At 32.6% G+C, this 26,008-nt stretch overlaps 2 protein-coding genes across 3 annotated transcripts in view; both read right to left on the bottom strand.

The window, feature by feature from the left end:
* Window positions 1-20,562, bottom strand: part of LOC115891744 (phosphatidylinositol-binding clathrin assembly protein LAP) — a 63,983-nt gene extending 43,421 nt beyond the window's left edge. For both annotated transcript variants that reach the window (XM_030912290.1, XM_030912291.1), the window contains exon 1: window positions 20,291-20,562. In XM_030912290.1, coding sequence (XP_030768150.1) covers window positions 20,291-20,432 — 142 coding nt within the window. In that variant the 5' untranslated portion in view covers window positions 20,433-20,562. The remainder of the gene's footprint in view (window positions 1-20,290) is intronic.
* A 514-nt stretch (window positions 20,563-21,076) lies between these two features.
* LOC115891743 (thioredoxin-related transmembrane protein 1-like) lies at window positions 21,077-25,359 on the bottom strand. Its single transcript, XM_030912289.1, has 8 exons — window positions 25,336-25,359; window positions 22,913-23,015; window positions 22,654-22,854; window positions 22,202-22,363; window positions 21,905-22,079; window positions 21,752-21,853; window positions 21,588-21,692; window positions 21,077-21,531 (listed from the first exon to the last, which is right to left on the bottom strand). Exons 3-8 carry the CDS (start codon window positions 22,785-22,787, stop codon window positions 21,376-21,378), a joined length of 834 nt encoding a protein of 277 aa, XP_030768149.1. The 5' UTR covers window positions 22,788-22,854; window positions 22,913-23,015; window positions 25,336-25,359; the 3' UTR covers window positions 21,077-21,375.
* Between the last annotated feature and the right edge of the window lie 649 nt (window positions 25,360-26,008).

The raw sequence follows: 26,008 nt of genomic DNA, 5'->3' as shown, positions 1-26,008 counted from the left end.
CTATATAAGTCAGATCATATTATTATTTATAAATATACAAGGTGTTCCATTTGAGAAAACGAAACTTTAGTTGATTATATTTAAAAATATTCTTTTGTAGAAAGAATTAGAAGGGCTATGAAAATTTTGTTTACATCTTTCGTTTGGCAAAAAAGTGGGATAGGTTTGTGCAAACCGCATCTTCCCTAATAACGGAGATAACAACTAAAATGGGACACCCTGTACATTATGATAAATCATATTATTTAAAAGAAAAAGGTGTACAATTTTTTTTCAAAATATATGTTTAAAAATTCTGGTTGATTGGTTTTACCCATTCTTTTTTACCAATGTACCTGCCCAACATTAAAAAAGGACGATCGACCACACCCACAAACTCCAACAAAGAAAGATCAAAGAGTTCCGAAACTGACCACCTATATCCTCACAGACAGATTGCTACGTATGTGTACGCTGTGAAGAGTCTATCTAAAATGGTACTCTCCGGGCTAGTTTGAAAAATAATCCGGTACTTGACCTTTCAAGGTCGCGTGGGTGCCATCCGAATGGTACCTAGGAACGACTACGAGGTCCGGTATAACGAACGGACAGTTTTATTCTTGTGTAACTGATTATTTGTTCCTATTGGTTATGAATACTAAATAATATTATTAACTTCCATAAATACCATATCTGTATGTATATCATGTATAATACAGGGTGGTCCGAACTGTATTCCGAAAATTTCGGCAGCATATTCTGCAGATAAAAATAAGTAAAAAAGTTTCTATAATGTATGTCCTAAAATGCTTAGTTTTGGAGATACAGGGTGTAGAAGTTTCATTTTTATTTCGATTTTTTCCAAATAATTTCTGAAGTAACGTCAATATTTGGATGAAAATTGGTGTCTGGGAGTTTTTTGACATAGGAGAATTGATTTTGATGCCAATATGACTCCTATTTGTAGGGGGCGCCACCTACATGTGTTTTAACTGTTTTGAAGAGTAATAACTTTTCGTCCCTGCCTGTATAAAACTACTCAGTAAAAAAATATACATTTCCGTTAGTTTTTACGTAAAAAATATATCTTGGTAAAATTCTAATTGCTACGAGCAACCGTTCTCAAGATATTTAGAATGGAAATCAATGGAATTATTATTATTATTATTGATTGAAATAACAAATTTGGGAAATTTTAATTTTTTTAAATTAATCATAGTTTTTTCTGTGAGACAGTTTCTGTTGAACTTTTGGCACAAAAACATTTCAAATTTATGGATTTCAGTCTAATAACTATTTGTCAACATGTTTAATTTATATCAATGATGACAGGTACTGATAATTTCGATTCCAAATATCTCGAGAATCATTACTCGTAGCGATTTTTACCAAGAGACCTTTTTTTACGTAAAAAGCGTCGTAAATTTATATTTTTTTACTCAGTAGTTTTATACAGGTACGGACGGAAAGTTATTACTCTTCAAAACAGTTAAAGCTCATATTCATGTAGGTGGCGCCCCCTACAAGTACGAGTCATATTGACATCAAAATGAAATTTCTCATATCAAAAAGCTCCCAGACGCCAATTTTCATCGAAATATTGACGGTACTTCATAACATATTTGGAAAAACTAGAAATAAAAATGAAACTTCTACACCCTGTATCTCTATAACTAAGCATTTTAGGACATACATTTATACGAACTTTTTTACTTATTTTTATCTGCAGAATATGCTGTCGGAGTTTCCGGAATACAGTTCGGACCACCCTGTATACACATTCTTTTTATATTTATTCTTAATCGTAGAGGCGCCGAAGACTTAGATGTTGAAAAGAAAAAAAAAAGTTATATGATGCTCTTTTATGCTCTCTGACTACTGGGGGGAGAGTGTACAGGGTGGGCCAAATTGGACACTTTTAAAGGGAAACACCTTTCTCTATAGGAGATAGACAAAAACTAATATCGGTGTCTGGAGCTCAATTTTTATCAGAAACATGATGGTAAAAACCGCGCAAAATGTACCTACATTTTTAACAAATCGCTGTTATTTTTTCGCTATGAAAAATTTTTCATGTTTATGAAAACATTTCCAATTCACCTTTTACGTAGAATTTAATGGTTTAAGTATAATTTTTTTAAAATTAATAATTTTAGAGTTATCAACAGAAAAATTTATTTTTTCTTTGGGACACCCTGAATATTTTTAATTCGCTGAAAAGAGCTAAAATTACCTTTCTAAGCTAACACCTAAATTACCTTAAAGCCAATACAAGTCACATTAGAACAGGTTATTAAAAGAACAACCATGACCCAAAATGACAAAAAAATTAGGACAAAAACTATAACAATGGAAAGAAAAAAGGACTCGAAAACCTTCAAAACATTCGTTCAGAAAATAACGTAAGAATTACTATTACTTTAATGAATAATCCATTCCATTACTATTCTTGTTGTGCCATTGAACAATAGATCGATAGATACTCGAATATCGTTGATGAATGAATGAAATGAGTTTTTTTTTGATTTCATAATAGTTAAATCATTTTTTTTTGTTCAAATGCTTTCACGGAAATAAACGGTTCAGCGGTTTCTGTTTAAGATTCTTATTTTAAATTGTAATGTTAATTTTTGTGTTATTTTTAAATAATTAGTAGTTTTATTTAGAATTATAAATGGTAAGAAGCGTGTAAAAGGAGAACGCTGCAATATTTTAAGACCTATTAATAGAATACTACTAATAGATGAACTTTCCATAATTCGGGTTTGTTTTACGGAATGAGAATTAAACTCGAAATTTCCTTCCTATATCGCAAAAACCCGCACATCAGCATACTTGAGCATAATCGACGCATTTGAGCATTCAATCTTTTTCATGAAGCACATTAGTAACTAGTAAGTAGTAGTAGTAAATAGTAAAAAGGATTGGAAGAGAGAAACGTTTGTTCAGCATGTAAAAAACTATACCATAACGTGGTATACTGATGCTTCCAAAACCAAAGCAGGGACAGGGATAGGAGTATTTAGGCCGGAAAAAAATAACTAATGGGCACTTACTCCAGCATTCTTCAGGCAGAAATCTGCCCTATCGAAAGATGCGTACAATTTATCTTAAATAGGAACTATCGAAAAAAGGAAATAGCCATCTTAGGCGATAATCAAGAAGCACTAAAAGAGATCAACTCAGTAACCATCAATTCGAAGTTGGCCAAAGAATGCCTTGAAAAGCTGAACAAATTAGGCAAAGAAAATAAAGTCCTCCTACTCTGGGTGCCCACTCACCATTGTTTTTTAACAGGACACTGTCTCCTCAAAGAACACCTCAGTAGATTGAAGCTAAGAAACAACGGCGAAAGCAGATTCTGTGGTGAAAATGGGGAAACACCAGAACACCTCATCACTGAGTGCGCCGAGACGACCACCATTCATGCCATAAACTTTGGTTAAAATGATATTGGAGATGGAGAACTAACCTCTGTAAACCGTCTCAGATTACTGGCTTTTTTCAGCCTTAGGAGATTATGATGAGTTATAACTCGTTATAACTCAAGAAAGTGACACAATAGATCCGTAAGATCGCGGTGATTAACCCCCATACCATTCTACATTTTATATTCTACTTGTACACGAAGTTGACTTGCTAACAACAAAACATTTCACGTTTTAAGGGTATTTCATTCCGTATTTCATATCCCCGTCTCCGGAATAAAAATAGTAGTCCAACATATTGTGTGCGGTGAAACATCTCTTGATTCGTTCAATAAACCGTGCGAACTTTCGTTTTTATTAGTCTGAACTGTAATCTACCTTAATCACTAAACCTATATTGTTTCATTAATTATTGTCAACAACGAGCCGTGTCTTTGGTCTCTCGGTACTGCTTGTGGCCGGCGTATTTGACCTTGGAAGAATGCGAAACGGTAGGAATTCGTAACAATTCCCAGAACGGCGCGGTCTGCTCACTCGACTTAACTATATTGGTTTGGTTACGAGGAACCGCGTTCGCTGAGTCACACGATAGCGAGCATAAAAAAGGTCGCTTGATTGAATGAGCCACCCATGTCACCCATGGGTTTTTCCACAGACATGTATAAAAAATAAACTCGCCAGCAAAATTAACGCATAATTTTATTTTTTAGAAAAACTAAAACAAATTCAAAAGTAAAATTACTATATATTTGTTAGGCAACTCGTTACCACAATAATAAAAAAAAGATACAGTGGTTCAAAGAATAATGAGCAAAACGCAGTACAAAAGCATTACAAAAAAATAATCAGAAGGCCCGGTTTAATAACGGGTGTTGCCTCCCCTGGCACGGATTACGGCCTGGCAACGTCTGGACATGCTGAGCACCTCATTCCTTATTTCATCTTGCTCGATAGCGTCCCATACTTCCTCTAGTCTTAGCGATAACTCATTTAAATTGTTGGGTGGATTTGGTAGAGCTCGTAGACGCCTATCCATCATGTCCCAGATAGGTTCGATGGGACTGAGGTCTGGGCTATGCGCTGGAAAATCCATCGTCTCGATTTGGACCTCCTCCAAGTAATTGTGGACAACTCTGGCAATATGTGGCCTGGCGTTATCGTGCATAAAGAGAAAATTGTGCCCTATAAAGGGAGCAAAAGGTACCACTTGAGGCTCCAAAATGTCCACAATGTATAGTCTATAAAATGAATAACTTTGAATTTTGACCGTTATTTTTTACCAACATAGCAAATATAAAATCCCTCTGTCAAAAAAGTTACTGATATTCTCTAAATTGAGTGCCTGAACGAATCAGATAGGTAACTCTTTTTACTTTCGTGAAATAGAAAAGGAAAATAATAAAACAAGTGACAGTTCTTCCTCTTCTTGCAAAAATCAACACGAAATGTCATAATTGACAAAAGTAAAATGTCATCAGCTTTTGACATTTCTAAATATTAGACCAATGCCGTCTCTAATAGAACAGCCACGAAGCGAGATTTATGACGTCACGCTAGTTAGATACTACGGATTAATAAATATGTTGTAGAATACATGGAAAACATAATTATTCCTCGAATTTTTGGTTCGTATTTTAAAAATGATGTTTTATATACAGAGTATACATAGTACATAGTTTACATGAAATATACATAATATACAGTTAATAAATACAATATAATATATACCTATTTATAGTAATAAATACTTTGGCAAATAAACTATGAACTATACAAATGCAGCAAATGTTTTTAAATATACAAATAATGAATAGGCGGTACATAAGATAATGGGTAAAATGTAAAATATATTTTAAATTTTGGGGTTTGAAAATCGATCTAATTTAACAAAAAACATTCAATATCTATAAATAGTGATTACAGTAGTGAATAGTAAGTTATATAATAGTGATGTATTATTATTTGCATTAACAAAATTTATTTATATATTATAATGTTTACTGCAATTAATAAACTAATATAAACTTGTCAAAAGATGACCACATATTTTTTAAATTGTTATTCTTAAAACAAAAACTATCTACACTGACTATGGAGTACGATTTCAGCCATATTGTAAAACATTTGCTGCTTTTGTATGGTTCACAGTTTATCTGGCAAAGTATTTATTACTATAAATAGGTATATATATATTGTATTTATTAACTGTATATTATGTATATTTCATGTAAATTATATAATTTTTAAAATACAAACTAAAAATACGAGGAATGATTATTTTTTCCAAGTATTCTACAACATATTTATAAATCCGTGGTATCTAACTAGCGTGACGTCATAAATCTCGCTCGGAGGTTGTTCTATTAGCGACGGCATTGCGCCAGCATAGCCGCAAGTTGCTAACCTAATAAAATTAACACTAGAAAAGCCCGCGGGAACTGTCAAATTCAAAGTTATTCGTTTTACAGACTATACCTGTGAGCAGTGAGACGGTCTCTCTGAATGATCACCAGTTCTGTTCGAGCTTCCATATTAATGCCGCCCCGTACCATAACCGACCCACCACCATAAGCATGTTTTGGTTGTATACAGCATTGCGCAAATCGTTCGCCCGGCCTTCTGTATACTGGAATACGACGATCGTTGCCATATAGGCAAAACCTAGACTTATCTGTGAACAATACGTTCGACCATTGATGGTTTTCCCAATTTACATGCTCTCTAGCAAAAGCCAGTCGGACTCTTCGGTGCTCTGGGGACAACGGTGGTCCAATTGCAGCTATTCTGGGTCTCAGATTATCCTCTCTAAGACGTCTTCTTATCGTATCGCTGCTTATTTGTTGGTTATGTCGCCTTATAAAATTCTGGCGGAGCAATGTAGCTGTCACAAACCTTTCTCGCAGAGCCTGAAGTCTCAAAAATCGATCCTGATCCTGAAAAATCGACCCTGATGGGCATCGGTTATTCGACCACGGCCTTGGCCTGGTCTTCTCTGGTTATATCCAGTGTCCTGGAATCTTCTAATTGCTCGCGAGATCGTTGATTGTCCAACATGAAATCTTTCCGCTATTTGTACCTGAAACAAGCCTTCTTCAAATAATGCAATAACTGCAGCACACTCTTCGGGGGTGAGATTGCGATTATGACGTACGTTAGGGTTCATTTTACTGATTTAAGTGTTTAACAGACAACATCCGCGCACTCAAATAAAATGATCTTAAAATAAACGACTTCGAGCATTTCAGCGAATATACCTGTTTTGGGAATTTATAAAAACTATTGATAAATTCTTATCAGTCATGAAAAAAAGGATCGCTTCAGCAAAAAATAATAAACAGAAGTAATTTTAGGCCAATATAACTGATCTAAAATACAGACAATAAAACTATCAATATACTTAATCATATGCGTAAACAATATAGGATCCTATATCTCCAACGCGAAGCAAAGGGCTTCAATGAAAGCTCTCCATCGGGTTCTGTTTTTGGCAGTTGTTTTTGCTTCTTTCCATGTTGACCCTACTTGTTGAAGCTCACCCAGTATGGAACGTCTCTATGTTTGAGCAGGTCGTCCTTGCTTTCTTTTTCTTTGGGGATTTCACTCCAACGCTGATCTCGCTATATTACCATCAGGTTTCCGCATGGTGTGACCTATCCAATCCCATTTTCATTTGCGAATTTCAATGCCTACTTTTTGTTGGGATGATGAAGATGAAGCAGGTCGGTATTGCGTATGGTGTTTGGATTTTTAGTATTTTTCTCAAGCAGAGATTGATAAACACCTGTGGGCGGTTGATAGATATTTTTGTCACTCTTCATGTCTCGCAGCCATATAGTAAAACCTTTGGTAAAATTGGTATAATGTTGGTATTGAATATTCTTAATTTTGTTTGTATGGGAGGTCCAAACTGATTTTAGTTGGCCAAAGGCTCGCTGCGCCTTCCTGATCCTGCTGACAATATCAGAGTCTGAGCCACCGTTCGCCGTTACAATACTTCCCAGGTATGTAAACTCTGTTACATTCTCGACATTTTTGATTCCTACATTAAATAGAGTGTTGTTATTTGTGTTGATGCGCATAGATTGTTTTGTCGATGTTTATGCTTAATCCTACTTTGTCTGCTTCTGTTTTTAGGCGTCTAAGCATCATCTCCATGTCTTTGAAGGATTGCGTTGTGAGACAGATATCATCAGCATAATCAAGATCCGTCAGATGCGATATCAGAGTCCACTGTACTCCCCTAATAAAAAAACGTAAACGAACCGTTTGTTTATTTACAGTTTGATTTGACTCTATACTTGATATAATACTTGGTTCAAGATTTGACGTAACTGGAATAGTTTCAATTATATTACTAAGAGTGGGTCCATGGCAAGACCCTCCACTGCAGCCCGCAGGGGCCTGTTAAAACTACAAATTTTAATATCCACCCTCAAGATCCAACCTTTTAATATAGGTGGTAATATATCAGGGGGTGAGATTACGTCACTAAGGTCTAATAAGTCTAGCATTATTTTTCCAAACAACCCAAACCTAGTCCCGTTCCCAGCGGGACAGGTATACATAACGTTCTTCACAGTTTCGTCACTTTCCATACAGAGTCGACATTCGGCGTCTTTCACAAGTCCCATCCTCTACAGATTGGATCTCAGTATCTCAGCCTGCAGTGGCCCATGTATACGGCAACTGCAGTGAGCATGTACGTGCCATTTCAGTCCAGATTCTCTTGGCAAGTTCCAGGACTGTTCTTCCAGACTTAAAACCTCATACCCCTAACCCATTCACAGAGCCTGCACCCACGAATGACGTACCTGCACCTGCTTTGCGAGGGAGTCAGTACGTTCGTTTCCCTTTGGGCCAACATGTCCTAGTATCAATTCAAGAAAATTGAATAATTTCTTACAGTGAATAATCGTCATGGACGTACATTTCGTTGTTTCAGCAATACTTGACTATTCGAAAATATGTTTATTGTTTTCCGGTGTATTGCAACTCTAGCAGCAAATGTACATACGTTTCAAAAGCATATAACTCAACTTGAAAAATTGTAATGTGCTTCCCAAGGCTGTGATAGATTTCAACTTTTGGACTGCTGCAATAAATTCCAGCGCCTGTTCCTTTTTCGTTTTTGGATCCCTCCCCTTATACCAACACCATTTCTGCATTATTTATTTATTTATTTTAATGCTCTTATATGCATCTAACTGTCTGTGTAATTTGAGACATATTTGATTAAGTTTAAGTTACGTTTATTAATAATCGTGTAACTATTTAAATTTTAATTTTTTTTTTCAATTTTTTAAAACGTTTAATTTGTAAATAATAGATTAGTTTTGAATGAATCCGCCAATGTAATTAATAGAACGTAAATTAAATATATTTTGGGATGTATACAACACGTTAGTTTTACAACTTTGCTTCAATTTTCACGGAGCTTAGCAGTGCATTTTCTATTTGTGAGATAAAACTATGACGCACGATAAGTTTAGGTTATAAAATATAATCAAAATGTCTATAAATTATAATGCCAGAAAACATTTTTATAGAGTTTGAAAAAGTAATAATATAGCATAAAGCAGACGATATTTCATCTACATTTAAGAGTTAAAAAATAATTAGATTTCAATATTTAATAGTGGCAAGTTTCAAAAAATTTAATGTACTTTCTTCAAAAGCAATACATACAAAATTTGAATAAAAATATCCAATGTTGTCCACTCTTTCAACAATATTTTAAGCAAACTTAAGCAAACACAAATTGAAAAATAATTCAATGAAATAAATTCATTAGTGAATAATGTAATAATTGATACAAACAGATATTATGACTAGATTTTCTTCTAGTGGCGAAAAACCCAGAATTATATTCAAGGTATAGATATTAAATTAGATTTAACTAAAACAAATATTACTCAAGCTTTCCTTTTCAGAATTTTTCACACGAAATTCGAATCGTCTTGCATACAAAGATTATAAAGTTTTTTTTTTAAATTCCGTAAACTTTGCTATAGAAATGTACAGAAATGTAAACCTAAGATGTAAATACACTTATGACGTTATTTTTATGTGTAATATTAATAAATACACACCTTTTTTAAGTACATAATATATCTATTGGCGAGACTCACTGTACCAATATTTACCTACTTGGAAATTGAGTAAATGTAGGCTTTTTAGTAGTAACATTCAATAGTGATAAGATGACTAAATAAATAGCACTTCAATATTACTGAAATATCTACTGGTACCACACAGACTTGTATTGTTTACGACAAGTGTTTGGTTCAATTAAATTTCTGAAAATCATGGACCATTCTCAAATATTTATTTAAATGGAAATCTGAGGGGAAATCCCAAGAAACCATTAAGTATAACTTCTAAATTTAGCACTTAAGTAATTAATGTAGGTATGTCCAACTAGTGAGAGACGATCTAGACGTCCAAAAATGACAGAAAATGCAACATATTTGTAAATTAAAATGACAGACAACTGTTAGGATCTCGGGCTTTTTTGATACTTCATAAAAGAGCTGCTACACTATCCCCGAAATGTTTTACGAAATATTTCCAGAAATACCTATATCGTGAAACATTTCGCAAAACATTTCTGGAAATAATACGATAAATATAAGCCCATGTTATAAAAATTAGTTCCCACGTTTCCTGAAATTAGTTTTAATCATTGTCTAAAATGTCCTAGCAACGTCGGGAAAACAAGTATTTTAAGACGTCTGGATCTTCGATATATCTTTTATTATGCTCTCTGGAACAGCATGCCCCTCTGGCTGCCGATACCCGTTGCGTTCACTACTGCGCATCCAAAGAAGATGCTCAATTTTTTACTTAGCGCTTTAAATTCTAGTATTGAATAAAAATCGAGCAAGTCTCCATTAGCTCGGCGCGTAGAGCTTTCGCCTATGAAGCGAAGGTTTGGTTTTTTATTGGGATTTCTCGTTTATAAATTAATTTTAAAGATTTAAACATAATATATAAAAATTAACATTTTAATGCTTTATTAAGGTAATTTCTGCCAGTATTTCTTCAAAATATTTTTTTTCAGCTGTTGTTTATTATTTTAATAATACTTTTTATAACAGATTCTTATCTAAAAGCTACACAAGTTTATTTTCAGTTCCGTTTGTTAAGATAACGATGGAAAACAAAATTATCTGGTTAAATTAAATTAAATAAAATAATAATACTTTTTAAACAAGATTGATTAATGTTAATGTGTAAAAAATGCGCAAATCTAGGGGTACAATATTTAGTTACATAAAAAACTAGCAAAGTAATGTGAAAAAAAAACGCATCATTGTATCTCCACTCATAAACGAGAAATCCCAGATATCCCAAATCCCAAAAAACGAACGAAAATGAGACACCCTGTACCCATGTGATGCGTAGTAGTGAACGCAACCTACCGGCGCGGCAGCCAGACTATCCTAAACCTATCTAATAATTAATTACCACAATAATCCTTCAAAACAAATGAAGGTATCAAATTCTACTTATATACACTACGGATCATAAAAACATAAACGCTCTCCGTTCTGGTGATAAAAAAGCAAATATTTAATACTTTACTATCAGAATATAAACGAAAAAAAAAAATAAAAAAGTTGCACCCCCAGCCGGTATCGAACCACTGACCTTCGCTTCATGGGCAAAAGCTCTACGCGCCGAGCTAATGGAGACTTGCTCGATTTTTATTCAATACTAGAATTTAAAGCGCTCTAAGTAAAAAATAGAGGATCTTCTTTGGATGCGCAGTAGTGAACGCAACATGTATCGGCAGCCAGACGGCCTGCACGCTGTTCCAGAGAGCATAATAAAAGATATATCAAAGAGCCAGACGTCTTAAAATACTTTCTCGAAAACGCTGCTAGCTCTTAGACTATAATATTAATTACAATATATTAAAAAAAAGTATAAAACAGTAACTATGAACAAAATATACACAAACGTAGTTTGTGTATTATATATATATATATATATATATATATATATATATAATACACAATATACTATATTATATATAGTATTATTATATAGTAAACATGAACAAAATATACACAAAAATATTTAAAAAATGGTCTATTTATTTATTATTTCTGGTTATGGTAAAGTAACATTTATACTGTTGTCTGTAGCAAAGTTTAGTTTACGAATTTGGTTTTGTTTTCCTAGTTTTAATTGTCCAAATCCCTGCGTAATAAATATTAGTTGAATGGATTTATAGCAGACCTTGCTGCGTGCCAATAAAAGTATCGTTTACAGATTTCTCTTAAAAACATTAATAGAACAGTGCTTTTAAATAATGTCCGTGGACAATACTTTTGTTGACATCGGGTCTGAATTAAATCATAAAAATATTGTAATTATATTCCTGCAGTTTAAGTGAAAAGTTTTGTTCCTAAATATCTACTATACATATAATAAACGCGTGTTCAAATATTAATTCTGTAAAATATGATCTGCGATCTTGAAAGGTGAACACAAAACGCCCAATGACCTCTTCCACACTTGACGAAATGTAAAACCATTTAACGATATGCACCTTCTCTTCGATCGTATAAATAGCCATTTTTGAAACACTTAACGTACATACCGAAACAGCTAGGCGAAAAGAATGATGCAAAAATAGTTTGGATCTCAGGTGATCTATTTCCTTTCCCCACCCTTTCATCTACATAAAGGTGCGTATTCACTATCCGAACGAACGAATGCTACTATCCAACGAGCGAACGTCCAGTCTTGTTCGCGCGGTTCTATAATTTTCATTCGTTTGCGAACGTCTCTGATATACCGACTGGAAACGGATGATGGAGCGAACCGAATGGCGAACGGCCGCATGCATTCGGTTTGCTGTCCAAATATACCGAATTTCATTCCTTTGTTCTTTCGGATAGTGAATACGAACCTTAACATAAAGCACCGCCCCTCTCAATGCGTTCTCCCACCATGCTTATGCTTTACCTTGCCCACACCCGTAAAAACCGGCAACACTGTATCGGTCGCACCGGCTCCTCGCCGGCCCCTTTTGATGCTGTCTCTCTGTCTGTCAACCGGTCATTTATATTATTCTCTGTCTTACACGTTAAAATCCTATACACAGTAATCAAATGACCAGGTCGGTATATCAATATAACATAAAACGAGATGTAATTAACCAAATATCATCGTAACAATTTTTTAGCTATTTTAGAAACGTCTAGGTTTACTTATTTCACTGAGATTTATGAAAAAAAATCCTTTGCCTCCGATACAGATACCGCCACGTTTTGGAAATAGCTCAAAACAAAACAAAATTGACCGAGGCAACAAAAAACGCCAAAAAAAATTCCCCCACGCTCTCCTCACAAGTAGTTTTCACTCAGGCGCTTTTAAGAATCGAGAGTTGGTCGAGGCAAACCGAAGTGGGTCAAGACAACTGGAAATAAATCGAAATGCGTTAAATTTGGGCGACAAAATGGGACCTTGACATGTTTCGAATTGTTTCTCGCATAGTGTGTACGCTGTTTAAGACTTTTATACAGCCAGGGTGGTGCAAAAAAGCACAGTTTGCACAACAAGAGATAATAATGACAGTTGCTGTCTGTTATTTTAACTTAAAAGTAGATGTCGAACTTGGTGGGTAGGCTTTAGGCGATTGTGTATAAACAGTTACAATTTTCGAAAAAGAATTTTGCAAAAATTTTGTAGCTAAATACGTCAGTTGTGCATTTAAAAAAATATCTGTGATACAGGGTGATTCAGAAAGTCCGTGACAAACTAAACTAATATTTATTTTATTAAACTATAAGGTACCGTATGATCGAAAAAAAAACGGCGTCCAGTTGGCTGGGAAATGACGATCGATGACATTTCCCATATAAATTTACATTAAAAATGACAGCGATCTTCATTGCATAGCCATCGCTGATGCCGTTTTTTTTTCGATCATACGGTATAATTATTCGATATATTGGCAATAAAGCCAGTTATAGTATGACATCTTCATCACTAAAAATTAAGATTCTTGGTTTATCCACAACGAAGTTACAGAGGCTTCAAGAGTGCCATGAGTTACTTCGAGAAAAGAATGGTAAATACTGTGCGCGACTTGACGATTTATTATTAAATCCAACTATGTATGTACTTTGATTACTGTTTACCATTAAATAATTTCTGATAATTTTAAACTACATGGTTATAATTATTACTTTCTTCAATTATTACACTGATATTCTATTATTGTATGATTCATAATTATTACAGATAAATAAATAAATGCACTATTCTATACAGGGTGTCCCAAAAAAACTGTACAGAACTCTAATACATAATATATGTAGGTACTCGTATTCTCAGTGCGAGAATTTTAATTATTAATTTTACTGATTATTTTAATAGGCGCTTAAGAATATAAGTCACTATATACAAGGTGGAATTGAAAGGTCTTTGCAGAAATAAAAGAATTAAAGGAAAAAAAAGAAATTAAGATACGACTTAAGATATATAAAATTAACTAGAAATTTTTCAACTAAAATTGGAATAATCATTTTAACCGATTTTAACATTCTAGTTTCGTTTTAGTGAAGATATTCCCGGAAAAGTCAACCACAATGAACTAACTCACCGCAAAGATATAAATAAACAGTACTTATTTAACGTTAAACGAGACGTTCTGGTAGACATTAATCAAAAACAGTCAAAATGTATACAGGGTGGTCTGAACTGTATTCCAGAAACTTCGGCAGCATATTTTGCAGATAAAAATAAGTAAAAAAGTTCGTATAAATGTATGTCCTAAAATGCTTAGTTTCGGGTACAGGGTGTAGAAGTTTCATTTTTATTTCGATTCTTTCCAAATAATTTCTGAAGTAACGTCAATATTTGAATAAAAATTAGTGTCTGGGAGTTTTTTGACATCAGAAATTTGATTTTGATGTCAATATGACTCCTACTAGTACAGGGCGCCACCTACAGATTTTTAACTGGTTTGAAGAGTAATAACTTTTCGTCCGTACTTACCTGTATAAAACTACCGAGTAAAAAAATATTCATTCACGACGTTTTTACGTGAGAAAGGTCTCTTGGTAAAAATCGCTACAAGTAATAGTTTTCGAATTATTTGGAATCGAAATTATCAATACCTGTCATCAGGGTTCGAAAAACTACATGTTACTTTTAAAAACTATATAAACTACATTACATGTAGTTAATGTAGTTTATGCAGAAGGTATAGTTTATGTAACCTATGTATGTAACTTTCAAATGTCAAAGATTATAATAAGTTGAAGCTTTAAAAACACATAATGTATTTAAGAAAACAGGAGAAATATGGCTTTAAATATAATATTTACATCATATTATCTCTATTACACCTAATACAAAGGAAAATTATTCATAATATCAATACATAGTTTATTAACGTAGTTTTCATGTAGTTAATGAATGGGAAAAGACGTAGTTTTTGAAGAACTCATAGTACACGTAGTTAATCAGGTAAATTACGTCTTAATTAACTACTTCCGAACCCTGCCTGTCATCATTGACATAAATTTGAAATGCCTTTGTGCCGAAAGTTCAACAGAAACTGTTTTATCATCATTTTTTGTAGAAAAATTTATGATTAATTTTAAAAAATCAAAATTTCCCAAATTTATTATTTCAGTGAAATAACTACCTATCTACTCAATGTGCTATTTTTCGTCAATAATGACATATATTGTCTATTTCCATTCCAAATATCTTAAGAACGGTTACTCGTAACGATTTATACAAAGAGATATTTTTTACGTAAAAAGTCAGAGATGTATATTTTTTCACTCGGTAGTTTTATACAGGTACGGACAAAAAGTTATTACGCTTCAAAATAGTTAAAACGCATGTAGTAGTTTAGTGTAGTACTACTAGTAGGTGGCGCCCTCTACTAGTAGGAGTCATATTGACACCAAAATCAAATTTCTCATGTCAAAAAACTCCCAGACACCAATTTTCATCCAAATATTGACGTTACTTCAAAAATTATTTATGCAACTTCTACACCCTGTATCTCTGAAAGTAAGCATTTTAGGACATACATTTATACGAACTTTTTTACTTATTTTTATCTGCAAAATATGCTGAAGTTTCAGGAATACAGTTCGGACCACCCTGTATACAACTGATTATTACAAGAAATATTTGAACCACCTAAAAAAAATTTTAATTGTATTGGGGATTGGGGTGGGGGTAGTTATCACCTTTTTTCCAAATACGTTTAAATAAAATATACGCCGGCCTCCCCATAAGAGCAATGAGAGGATTTACGTCCCAGTATTAAAGACAGAAAATCGAGTCTGAATGGTTTCAGGACATAAGTTCATCCTTGTTTAGTCAAACCTCCTGCAACACAAGGATAGACTTATGTCAAAGACTACACCTTATGTAGGAAATGCATTGAAATTATAAAGCCATCCTTCAATATCGGGACAGGAATTTAAGCGGTACCCTCCGTATATTTTATTTAAACGTATTAGCCTTTTTCGTACCCTTTCCGTGTTTTTTGCGAAAGCCAAATAGAAACGAAGAAACAAAAAATACGTAGTAGTTCTATGTCAACGGAATATTGGGACACCCTGTATATAAGTATATTAAATTTGTATTCTGACAATGTTCTGTGTTCTATTCTAGTTTTTTACATGGATTAAACGAATAATTATTTATAAATTAATTCGTTGCTATTAACTTTTGGTGTCTTATGGAAACCACGCTTGACATGCGTAAAAAATCCAAATAAAATGTAAATGCTGCCGGTTTAACAGTATTAGCGCCGGATATTTTAGTAAATTTCTTGCGAAAGGTGAATGGAATGGAATAGTTTTTCGAAAGTTACCTACTTGTTTTTAATTTTAGACTAGCCGCATGTGTGTTGCATGCATATATTTATTTCCCTCTCGCATTTGATGACGTAATGCTACGAGATGAGGTGTATGTCATATGTCACGACGTTATTTCGTAAATATTTTGCCTAGTATTTGGCTGGAGATTTGTTTCCTGGCGATATCTCGATATTTTTACGTTTATTTGACGTGGTAAAATATTAAACGCAGAAGTCATTCTGGTTATTGGTTACTAAGGGTTTGTATGAAATTTTGGGTGATCCAAGACAAAAGTCCAAGAATGATGCAACCTCGATAGTAACTCCAAAACAGAACTGTTTATTGTCACCTACAGAATACAATAACATTTATTTGTTTACAAAATAGTTTACTGTATTTTCTGTCAGCGTAAACAAAATAGATCCCGTCCAGATTAGCCTGAACTTGTGCCTGAACAGTAAAAAAGAGACGTTAACTTTTTTTAATTTCATTCAATATGAGTTATTTGGATCATAAATGACCTAAATACAAAATATTTTCATGGTGTCTAACTGTCTGTCTGTCCGTCTGTAACACGATAACTGAAAAACCGCTAAACCGATTTTAACCAAATTTGGCACAAAAATACTATGGCACCCGAGAATCTGGCCATTAGTTTTTGGTGGGGTGGGGGGTTGGTAAGGGGATATGGGAGGGGGTTAAAAATTTTAAAAAACCGTAACTCCAAAATTACAGTAGCTAGCGAAACGCGGTTTTCGATTTAAGATTAGGAATAATATTTGCAACAAAATTTGTAATAACATCAAAATCAGTCAAAGTCGCAGTTTTTGAGATAAAAAAATTGGAAAAATTCCTTTAGTTTGAAACTAAGAGAACTGTCTACCAACTTTTTATTAACATATTTTCGTATGGGCGGCGTTTCCGAACAGGGACGAGTGGGATAAGCCGGGAAACGGCTTATTACATGCGGAAATGTGTTGGTACACGGACGGATCCAAAAACGAAAAAGGATCTGGCGCAGGAATTTACTGCAGCAGTCCAAAGACTGAGATCTACCACAGTCTTGGAAAACACACCACGATCTTCCAAGCTGAGCTATATGCTATTGAAACCTGTGTGCAGCTGCTGGTAGAACAGCAATACACCGGGAAAACAATATGCATATTTTCGGATAGTCAAGCTGCGCTGAAAGCACTTGAGGCAACGAAAAGCACGTCTATGACGATTCTTCATTGTAAGAAACTACTCAATATACTGGGAGATAGGAACAAAGTGTCGCTAATATGGATACCGGGACATGTCGGCCTAGAGGGAAATGAACGTGCTGATTCCCTCGCCAAAATTGGTGCAGGCTCGCCATTCGTGGGCCCAGAACCGACACTTAGCGTTCCTAAAATCTCGCAAGAGACAGGCTCTGTGAATGGGTTAGGGGTGAGACATTCCGAGACTGGAATGACAGTCCCGGAATGGAGCATGCCAAGAAAATCCTAGCAGGGCCATCCAAACATAGAACAGGAGAACTCCTAAAGGCCGGTAGGAATGGAACGCGTGTGCTCACTGCAGTGTACACGGGTCACTGCCGGCTGAGATCTCACCTACAGAGGACGGGACTGGTGGAAGACGCCGAATGCCGACTCTGTATGGAAGATGATGAAACACTGAAGCACGTTATGTGTACCTGCCCCGCTGGGAGCAAGACCAGGTTTGAGATGTTTGGCAAACCCATGCTAGACCTATCAGACCTAGGAGACATATCGCCCTCAGACATAACGGCCTATATTAAGAGGCTGGGTCTTGAGGATGAACTTTGACGCTCTTGTAAATTAGAGCTTGTAGAATCTGAGCCACAATAGGCCCTCGCGGCCTCAGTGGTGCTCACTCTTAGTCAAATACAATACAAAATGGGCGGCTATACGTGCCTCCCGGCGCCAATTTTTTAATTTTATCCTAAATTACTTTAATTAACAGTGTGAAAAAAATCTGTATAATAGGCTTATAGCGTTCAAAACTTTATTAGGGCTTTTTTTAATTTGAGATATTGACATTGACTTAACGGTAATAATAAAGCTATTTAAATTTCTTTGCAGATATTTTTAGAACAAATTGAAGACTGAATAGTTTTCTGAAATCTTAGAAGTTACACCTTTTATTTATAATCCCGTGTATATTACCGTTTTAATACATAATCATTATAATAAGTTAATAGGCTTCTCTTCAAATAAAAACGTAAAGAATTCAAAATATACAGAGCGCATCTGAAGTAAGATAAATCATTACTACAGGGGGAAAAATAATATATCCAAACCTAATATCACAAAAGGGTTAAAAATTTTACAAAAAAAATTGTATAGGAATTTATATATTTAAAATGGTAAGTAGGTACGCCATTGGTTTTACTTGACCATTACTTTTTTGATTACTTGTTAAGTAATTCTGCATAAAAGTTAAGTAACTTCTAATTTTTGTCACAACATAGCGAACCCCATTGTAGAAATAATAACCAACCTACCAGCAATTCTACATCGGTACATTACACACATTAAAAAAATAAATTAAAAATATTAAATTATTATTTTTTAAAAACATACTTTGCAATTAATAAAAATACATATGAAATTATAAGACCCCATCAAAATTCAGCGCTCTCGGGAAAAGAAATAAAACTTTCTCATACAAAATAAAAGCCTTTACAAACAAATAAGTAGACATATTAACGATCTTAGGCTGAGATAAAAATACGATGAACTCTTTCACATACAATATAAATTCTGAATGTATTGTACTAACAAATAAAAAAAAACGAGAACAGAACATGTTTCTATAAGAACAAATATAAATAATTCTTGTATATTAAAAAAATATCATTTATATACTATTGAAACTGGTGTTTACTACCACAAACTACAATATAAGGTGCTATAAGTACCACTCCTGGAATAACAACACAGTATGATAAAAAAAAGTACCTATAAAGTGAGTTTTTGTAAATGACGAATAAACAATTCTAACCCCCGTCTACATATAAGGTTTTATCTGTCAGGTAAGGTAAGACTAGGGTTTGCAAACCGGGATCCCGGTATAGATTTATAACAAAACTAGAAAACTACAACATTCTGATTTGAGTTTCCTCAACCCATCCTCTACCATACTACCAATTTTAAATAAGTATCTGCAAATCAGTCATTAGTTGGTTACATTGCAAAAATAAATTAAGTTAAAAGAAATAATAAATTACACGTACCTATTTGCATATTATTTTAGAATAAATAAATATATTATCAACTCACTGTAACTGTTATCTCTTTTCAAATTTTAAAAGAAGCAAATAGACCTATTGGAAAGTCTCAAAACTCTAACACAAAACAGTTATAAATAAACAATTTAAAATGGTAAATAAAACATTGCTAATCGATCTTGTAAGCACTTCTAAATGTTTCATATACAATTAAATGTAGGTCAGGTAAATTGCAAAATATACAAATCAGAGTGAAATACAGAAACATACTACAATTTGACATTATCCTTATATGAAATATTCTTAATCCAAATGAAATTATTTTATAAAAACTGTTACAAGATTGTAAAGTTGAAAAAGAAAAAAGTATAGCCAAATAAAAAGTTTTTGAATGAGGCCCTGAACCAAAGAATGTTCATCTACAATATGTATTATTTCATGCTGAACTGGAGCAAGGTGTTAATTTACGTTCGGAGCCAACCCTAATAAACCATCTTTATGGGCTCCCTTCACAGGTCTTTAAAAAACCCGAAACATACAAGAAGGATAGAAGCTACCAACAACTTGTTGATAGATCAGGTAAAACCACTAATTGATAATCAATCCATGACCCCGATTTAATCTATCTCAAAAATATAATGCTCAAAATTGTCGCGCCGAATAAAAACCTTATCTGAAACACAAACGTCATGCAGGTAGATTAAAAAAAATCCACCTGATGAATACAGAAAAAAATACCGACAATGCAGATCAACAGTGAAAGGGATTTATCAACGGGCTTAAGACTTTATATAACGACTTACAATCCAAGTGTTTCTTCTTGGGTCCAATCATTTCTTCCGTAGTGGCTTTACAAACAGACTTGGCCAGTCCTTGACCAGCCAAGCTATGTTTGGCTGCTAACAGTCGATCGTTTATAGTCTGTCCTGCTAATCGGCTGGCCATGTTTGCACGGTACTTCCACAAGTAAAAACACTGAAAAAACACCCCTTGAAACTAAAAAATACCGATTCTTGCACTCGAAACCTTACGTAGCCCAACTCAACTCAGCGCAACACACAAACTGTCATCGGAAAACAACTTGACAACCGTGAAAATACAATCATTTTTTGACAAGTGGAATTTCAAATATTCGAAGATAGACAACCAGCAAAACATATTTGCTATTCTGTTTTTAAGTTAGAAAACCCAAAATACTTACGAGATTATATTAATACGAGGGCAATATGAAAAGTTCTCAATTCTATTTGAGTTCATTTTCCTACCTAATGATGATTAAATTATTTAGATTTAATAATTAATTTTTTTATTATAATTTTAGAAGATGTCCATAAAAAAATAGGCACTAGTTAATTTGGCAGTTCTTTTTATAAAGTAAACACATATTTTTAAAAAATAATTTATTATTAAGTATTATTAAATATGTACAAGTAACTAGAAAATCTTGCACTAAACATTTAAGATGTTCTACTTCATAAACTGAAAATGTAAGCATTTTATTTTTTAAATATTCTGATTACTTTAGAAATGAAGAGAGGAAGACGTTTTATTTTAAAATTAAAATAAAATTTAAATAAAAATACAACTAAAAATCATAATACATTTTTAGTTTTGCGTTTTCTGAACACTAAATAATATCTTTTAATATCCTGACCTTAAAACCTTAACGAAAAATCTATTATAACTGGAAGTTAACATACTGTATTACAAAATTATCAATAAAAACAAGTTTTATTATTAGTAAGCACTAATTACAATTAATTATTAAAGTATCTCAACTGCAAATTACTTTCGTTGAAAAATCGTAAAAAAATAAATTATTTGAGGTCCATAACAAACCAAAGATGTCACATCTCTTGGTTTTTAAAATCATCATAATCACTAATCATCACATGTCCAGCCTTTTTGTTTTGCGCTTTCTAGGCTTTCCCGATTCTGAGCCGGATTTATCGTCCTTCTGACTGCCTTCGGACTCTGTTGAGGCATGCTCACCATCAGAATTTGCTGGCTGATCAACCAAATCATCTTTTATATCTTCATCATTCTATAAATAAACTGATTGTCAAGAGAAAAATAGAGAAAAATATTTAAAAAATATACCAAATCATCTCCAGTTGGATAAATGTTATTCTTCTTTACTTCTGAGTCTTTTACAAATTGTGATGGTTTTTGTGGAAATATTAGATCAATTGCACAAACTAGAATCTTAAGAAAAAAAAAACATTAATACTCCTTTAACAGAGAATATTTAGAAAATAACTTACTACACCCAAACAAGCTCCCATGATAATTGTAGCAACAGCAAAAATTAGGTACGAAGCTATTGTTGGTAAACCATATTCATTCGTAAATTTGTTGTGAATTTGCTAAAAGTTAAACCGATATTACAGAATTTTTTTAAGAAGCTTGTGAAATACCCTTAAAGATTGAGACAGCTTGAAAAATGATGCAATAAAACTCATTTGCAAAGAATTTGGTGCCTTCCAACTTGAGATTGGATCAACCTGCTCCCATTTCCTGTCCTCAACAAACAAACTAAATGAATCAACATCACGGGATCCTTTGTATTGTCTAAATTGACCATCCAAAACACTAGAAAAGAATGATTTACCTAATAATGTTTAAAAATGGTAAAATAGTTATGTCCGAAAAAAAGAACTTTTAATCTTATTTATTGGTGTGTTGCTCATTTGTTAGAAAAAAATGTTGCTTACTGGAAAATAGTTGGCAGTGCTGTAACCATAAATCTTCCACTTAGTCCTGGGGAAGTTGTCACATCGACAGCTCCAATCTTGACTCCCAATGCAGGCCCAAATCGAGAAAATTCTTTCCATTTTGTTTCTAAAGCTTTGCAAGCGGGACACCATGGAGCATAACTATAAATTACTTAGTCACAATAGTTTCACTGATAGACTATTTTAAAACAATTATCACATTTGACTTTTATCAAATAAACAAAGGACTGATTTATAACTGCATATAAACATGTCAGTGTTTAAAAGTATGCTGACATACTTCAAGGATTAAAAAATCAATATAATCATTCAAAAACTAAAATATGTAGATAAATATCATACCATATAAAATTAATAATTATAATCTATCTACCTACCTATTTAGGTATGTGCTAATGAGTTATAAAAATAAGTATAGAAACAAAACTTACAATTCCACCATCCATTCGCCTTTCAATATTTGAGACCAGTTATCTTCATCCAACTCGATTACCTTTTGTGCATTTACATTTACAGAAATGCAGAGAATTAAAAGTATTATAGGAAAAGTCATTTTTAACGCCATTTTAGCTGAAAAGATGTACCGGTGTTGTCTTGGAAACGTTGCAAAACAATTTAAATCATAAGAATTTCTGCAAATAAGAAATATTGAAATTATCGAAAATATAACGGGCCGTAATCTAAACTTACCAAAAACTAAGGATTTTATCTACACAACCCCATTTCGAACTAAAATTTCGTAAAAATATTTGTTCTTTAACCTGACTGAACCAAAAAATGTGATTCGTGATTCCTTGATCAGTGCCTTCTATTAAAAGATCAGCCTACGGGCGAGATTTATGACGTCACGCTAGTTAGATATAACGGATTAATAAATATGTTGTAGAATACATGGAAAACATAATTATTCCTCAGATTTTTGGTTTGTATTTTCAAAATGATATAGTTTAAATGAAATATACATAATATACAGTTAATAACTACAACATATATACCTATTTATAGTAATAAATGCTTTGGCAAATAAACTATGAACCATACAAATGCATAAAATGTTTTACAATGTACAAATAATGTATAGGTACATAAGATAATGGGTAAAATAATGTGTAAATATATTTTAAATTTTGGGGTTTGAAAATCGATCTAATTTAACAAAAACATTTAATATCTACTAATAGTGATGTATTATTATTTGCATTCACAAAATTTATATGTATATTTTGCAAGTATCAATGTTCGAAAAATTATATTTACAAATAATACAATATTATCTAAAAAAAGCGTCAGCGATGGCTATGAAATGAAGATCGCTGGCATTTTATATGTTAAATTATTCTAAAATTTTTTTTATTTTCTTGGGATTTTAGGTTCGGGAAAAACGCTGATTAAGTTTTCATTTGGGTTTTCATTATTTTTATTTGGTTTAAAAAAGTTTCGGCTAACTATAGCCTTCACAGTGTTGTGTCATATGAGAAAAAATAGTGTCGAATATAATCCAAAAAATTACATATACAATATAATTCACACCTCATAATGTTTACTGCAATTAATAAACTAATATAAACTTATCAAAAGACGACCACATATTTTTAAAATTATTATTCTTAACACTAAAATTATCTACATTGACTATGGAGTACGCAGTAAACATTATGTGCGTGGTGTGAATATTTTATATGCAATTTTTTGGATTATATTCGACACTATTTTTTTCATATACAACACACTTGAATATTTTTTGGATTATATTCGACACTATTTTTTTTCATATTTTCACACAACACTGATGGAGGCTATAATGTTAGCCGAACCGTTTTTTTTTAAACCAAATAAAAATAATGAAAAACCAAATGAAAAATCAATCAGCGTTTTTCCCGAACCTAAATTCGAAGAAAATCAAAAATTTAGAATATTTAGAATCAAGGTTCAAGAATATCAAATTTTCCAAGATTGTAAAATTCTAGTTAATTATTTTATGTGTACAGTTATTTAGGGAATGTCATCGATGTTTATTTCCAAGCCAACTAGACGCCGATTTTTTTTCGATGATACGGTATAATTCTTACGTAAAATGTAAATAACATTAGACCAATTAAAACAAAGAAATATGAATTTCTTAGTATTTTTAGTAACACCTTTATTCTTAAAACTTAATTTTGTATTATGCAAATATACCAATTTTATTGTTATTTTATTCATATTGTATTCAGCCATCACTTAAATATTTGATATTAATTTGGTATTATAAATAATCAATACTATTCATTAAAAATTACTGAACAAATATATGTTATGCTTAACATACATTATATATTATCAAACAAAAACACATTCTTCTTTTAAACTGTATCAGTCTTGTCTTTACAAAATCTTTTTTAAAATTTGAACTCAAAATAATAATCTTTTTCATGATCTCTAATACACATATTCTTTATTTTTCCCTAGATCATAATACCTACTTACGTGTTTGAATCTATCGAAGCTGAACCAGCAACACTTGGAGTGGAGATTCCACAATATGAATAAAATAAACATAATTGTCCAGATTTCATTAATACCATCATGGGAGAATATTATTTTTAAATTTATTAAAGATATTTTCAATAAAATTCTCTTGATTTATAACTCGTACCCACTTTTCTTGCTCTTCCGGACACTTTAGGCTGCCTAGTATAATAACTATCCTTAGTAACTATCCTTTCCACCAGGAACACAACAAAGATGAGGCATAGCACCAATAACACACTCCACTTAAGCTTTATTGATGAATTGTTAGAGTCTTAAAAAACACACACAAAAATCACGATAAGAAAAAAATGTATGGGCACTTTTAGGTTAAATCACTTGCACAACGTGTAATTTTTAAAATTTCTATTTTTTTATGCGAAACCGAGAGTGACCATATATCTGGTAGTAGTTTATGTCACTTCAACACCAAAATAATTAGTTTTTTGCACTACAATAATAAATAATACCAAAAATCAAAGAGTTAAAACCAAAAATCAACCGACAAAATATGAAACGGAATCTAACCCAATATCTAAGTATGTACAGCTGATGAAGTAAACAAAAGTCCGCCCGTGGGCTGATCTTTTAATAGAAGGCACTGCCTTGATTTCGTTGTTGTTGTCAATGTCATATGTCATAGATGTGCACTAGAGATTTGCACTTTTGTTTATTTTCGTATCTCCTTTCAACCAGTGTATAGAACAAAGAAAAAAATAGAAAAGAATCGGCTGCACTAAATTTTCTAAGAAATTTTCTTTGTAAGTAATTTATGGGTTGCATAAATATTTTTAAAAGTTTATCTTTCTGTCATTAGAGGAATTTGTCAGGTCAGTAATAGACACTTTTCTTAATCAAATTATAAAAATGTATAAAAGCTATAAATAAATAAATACTTTAAACATGGAAAAGTTTCTACACACATGTATTCTTGTATTGCACTTTTTTACATTGAGGATTGAGAGACGTATTTTTTATGAGAACGTTTTATCTTACTATTAATTTTTATTATTTAAGTTTTATATGACAAAACAGAAAAATATAAGGAAATAAAAATTTGTGTAGATATTTTTATACTATAAGTGTAACAGTCTCAATCATATTTGTAGATTAAAAAATACATAATACCAACACCTGCAAATATATATGTTTCAAAAATAATTTAAACTAGACTTACTGTAATTAAAAGAGACTAATTTTAATTTTTAGTCAGTGTTTTATGCATCTTCCTATTAGGAATTAAAAAAAAATCACACCAATATAAAGAGATAAAATAGC

Source organism: Sitophilus oryzae, unplaced genomic scaffold (genome assembly GCF_002938485.1).
Source record: "Sitophilus oryzae breed Bouriz unplaced genomic scaffold, Soryzae_2.0 scaffold_1193_pilon_pilon, whole genome shotgun sequence".
Lineage (NCBI taxonomy): Eukaryota > Metazoa > Arthropoda > Insecta > Coleoptera > Curculionidae > Sitophilus > Sitophilus oryzae.
The sequence above is the reverse complement of the archived record's forward strand: the minus strand, read 5'-3'. Positions and strand labels throughout refer to the sequence as shown.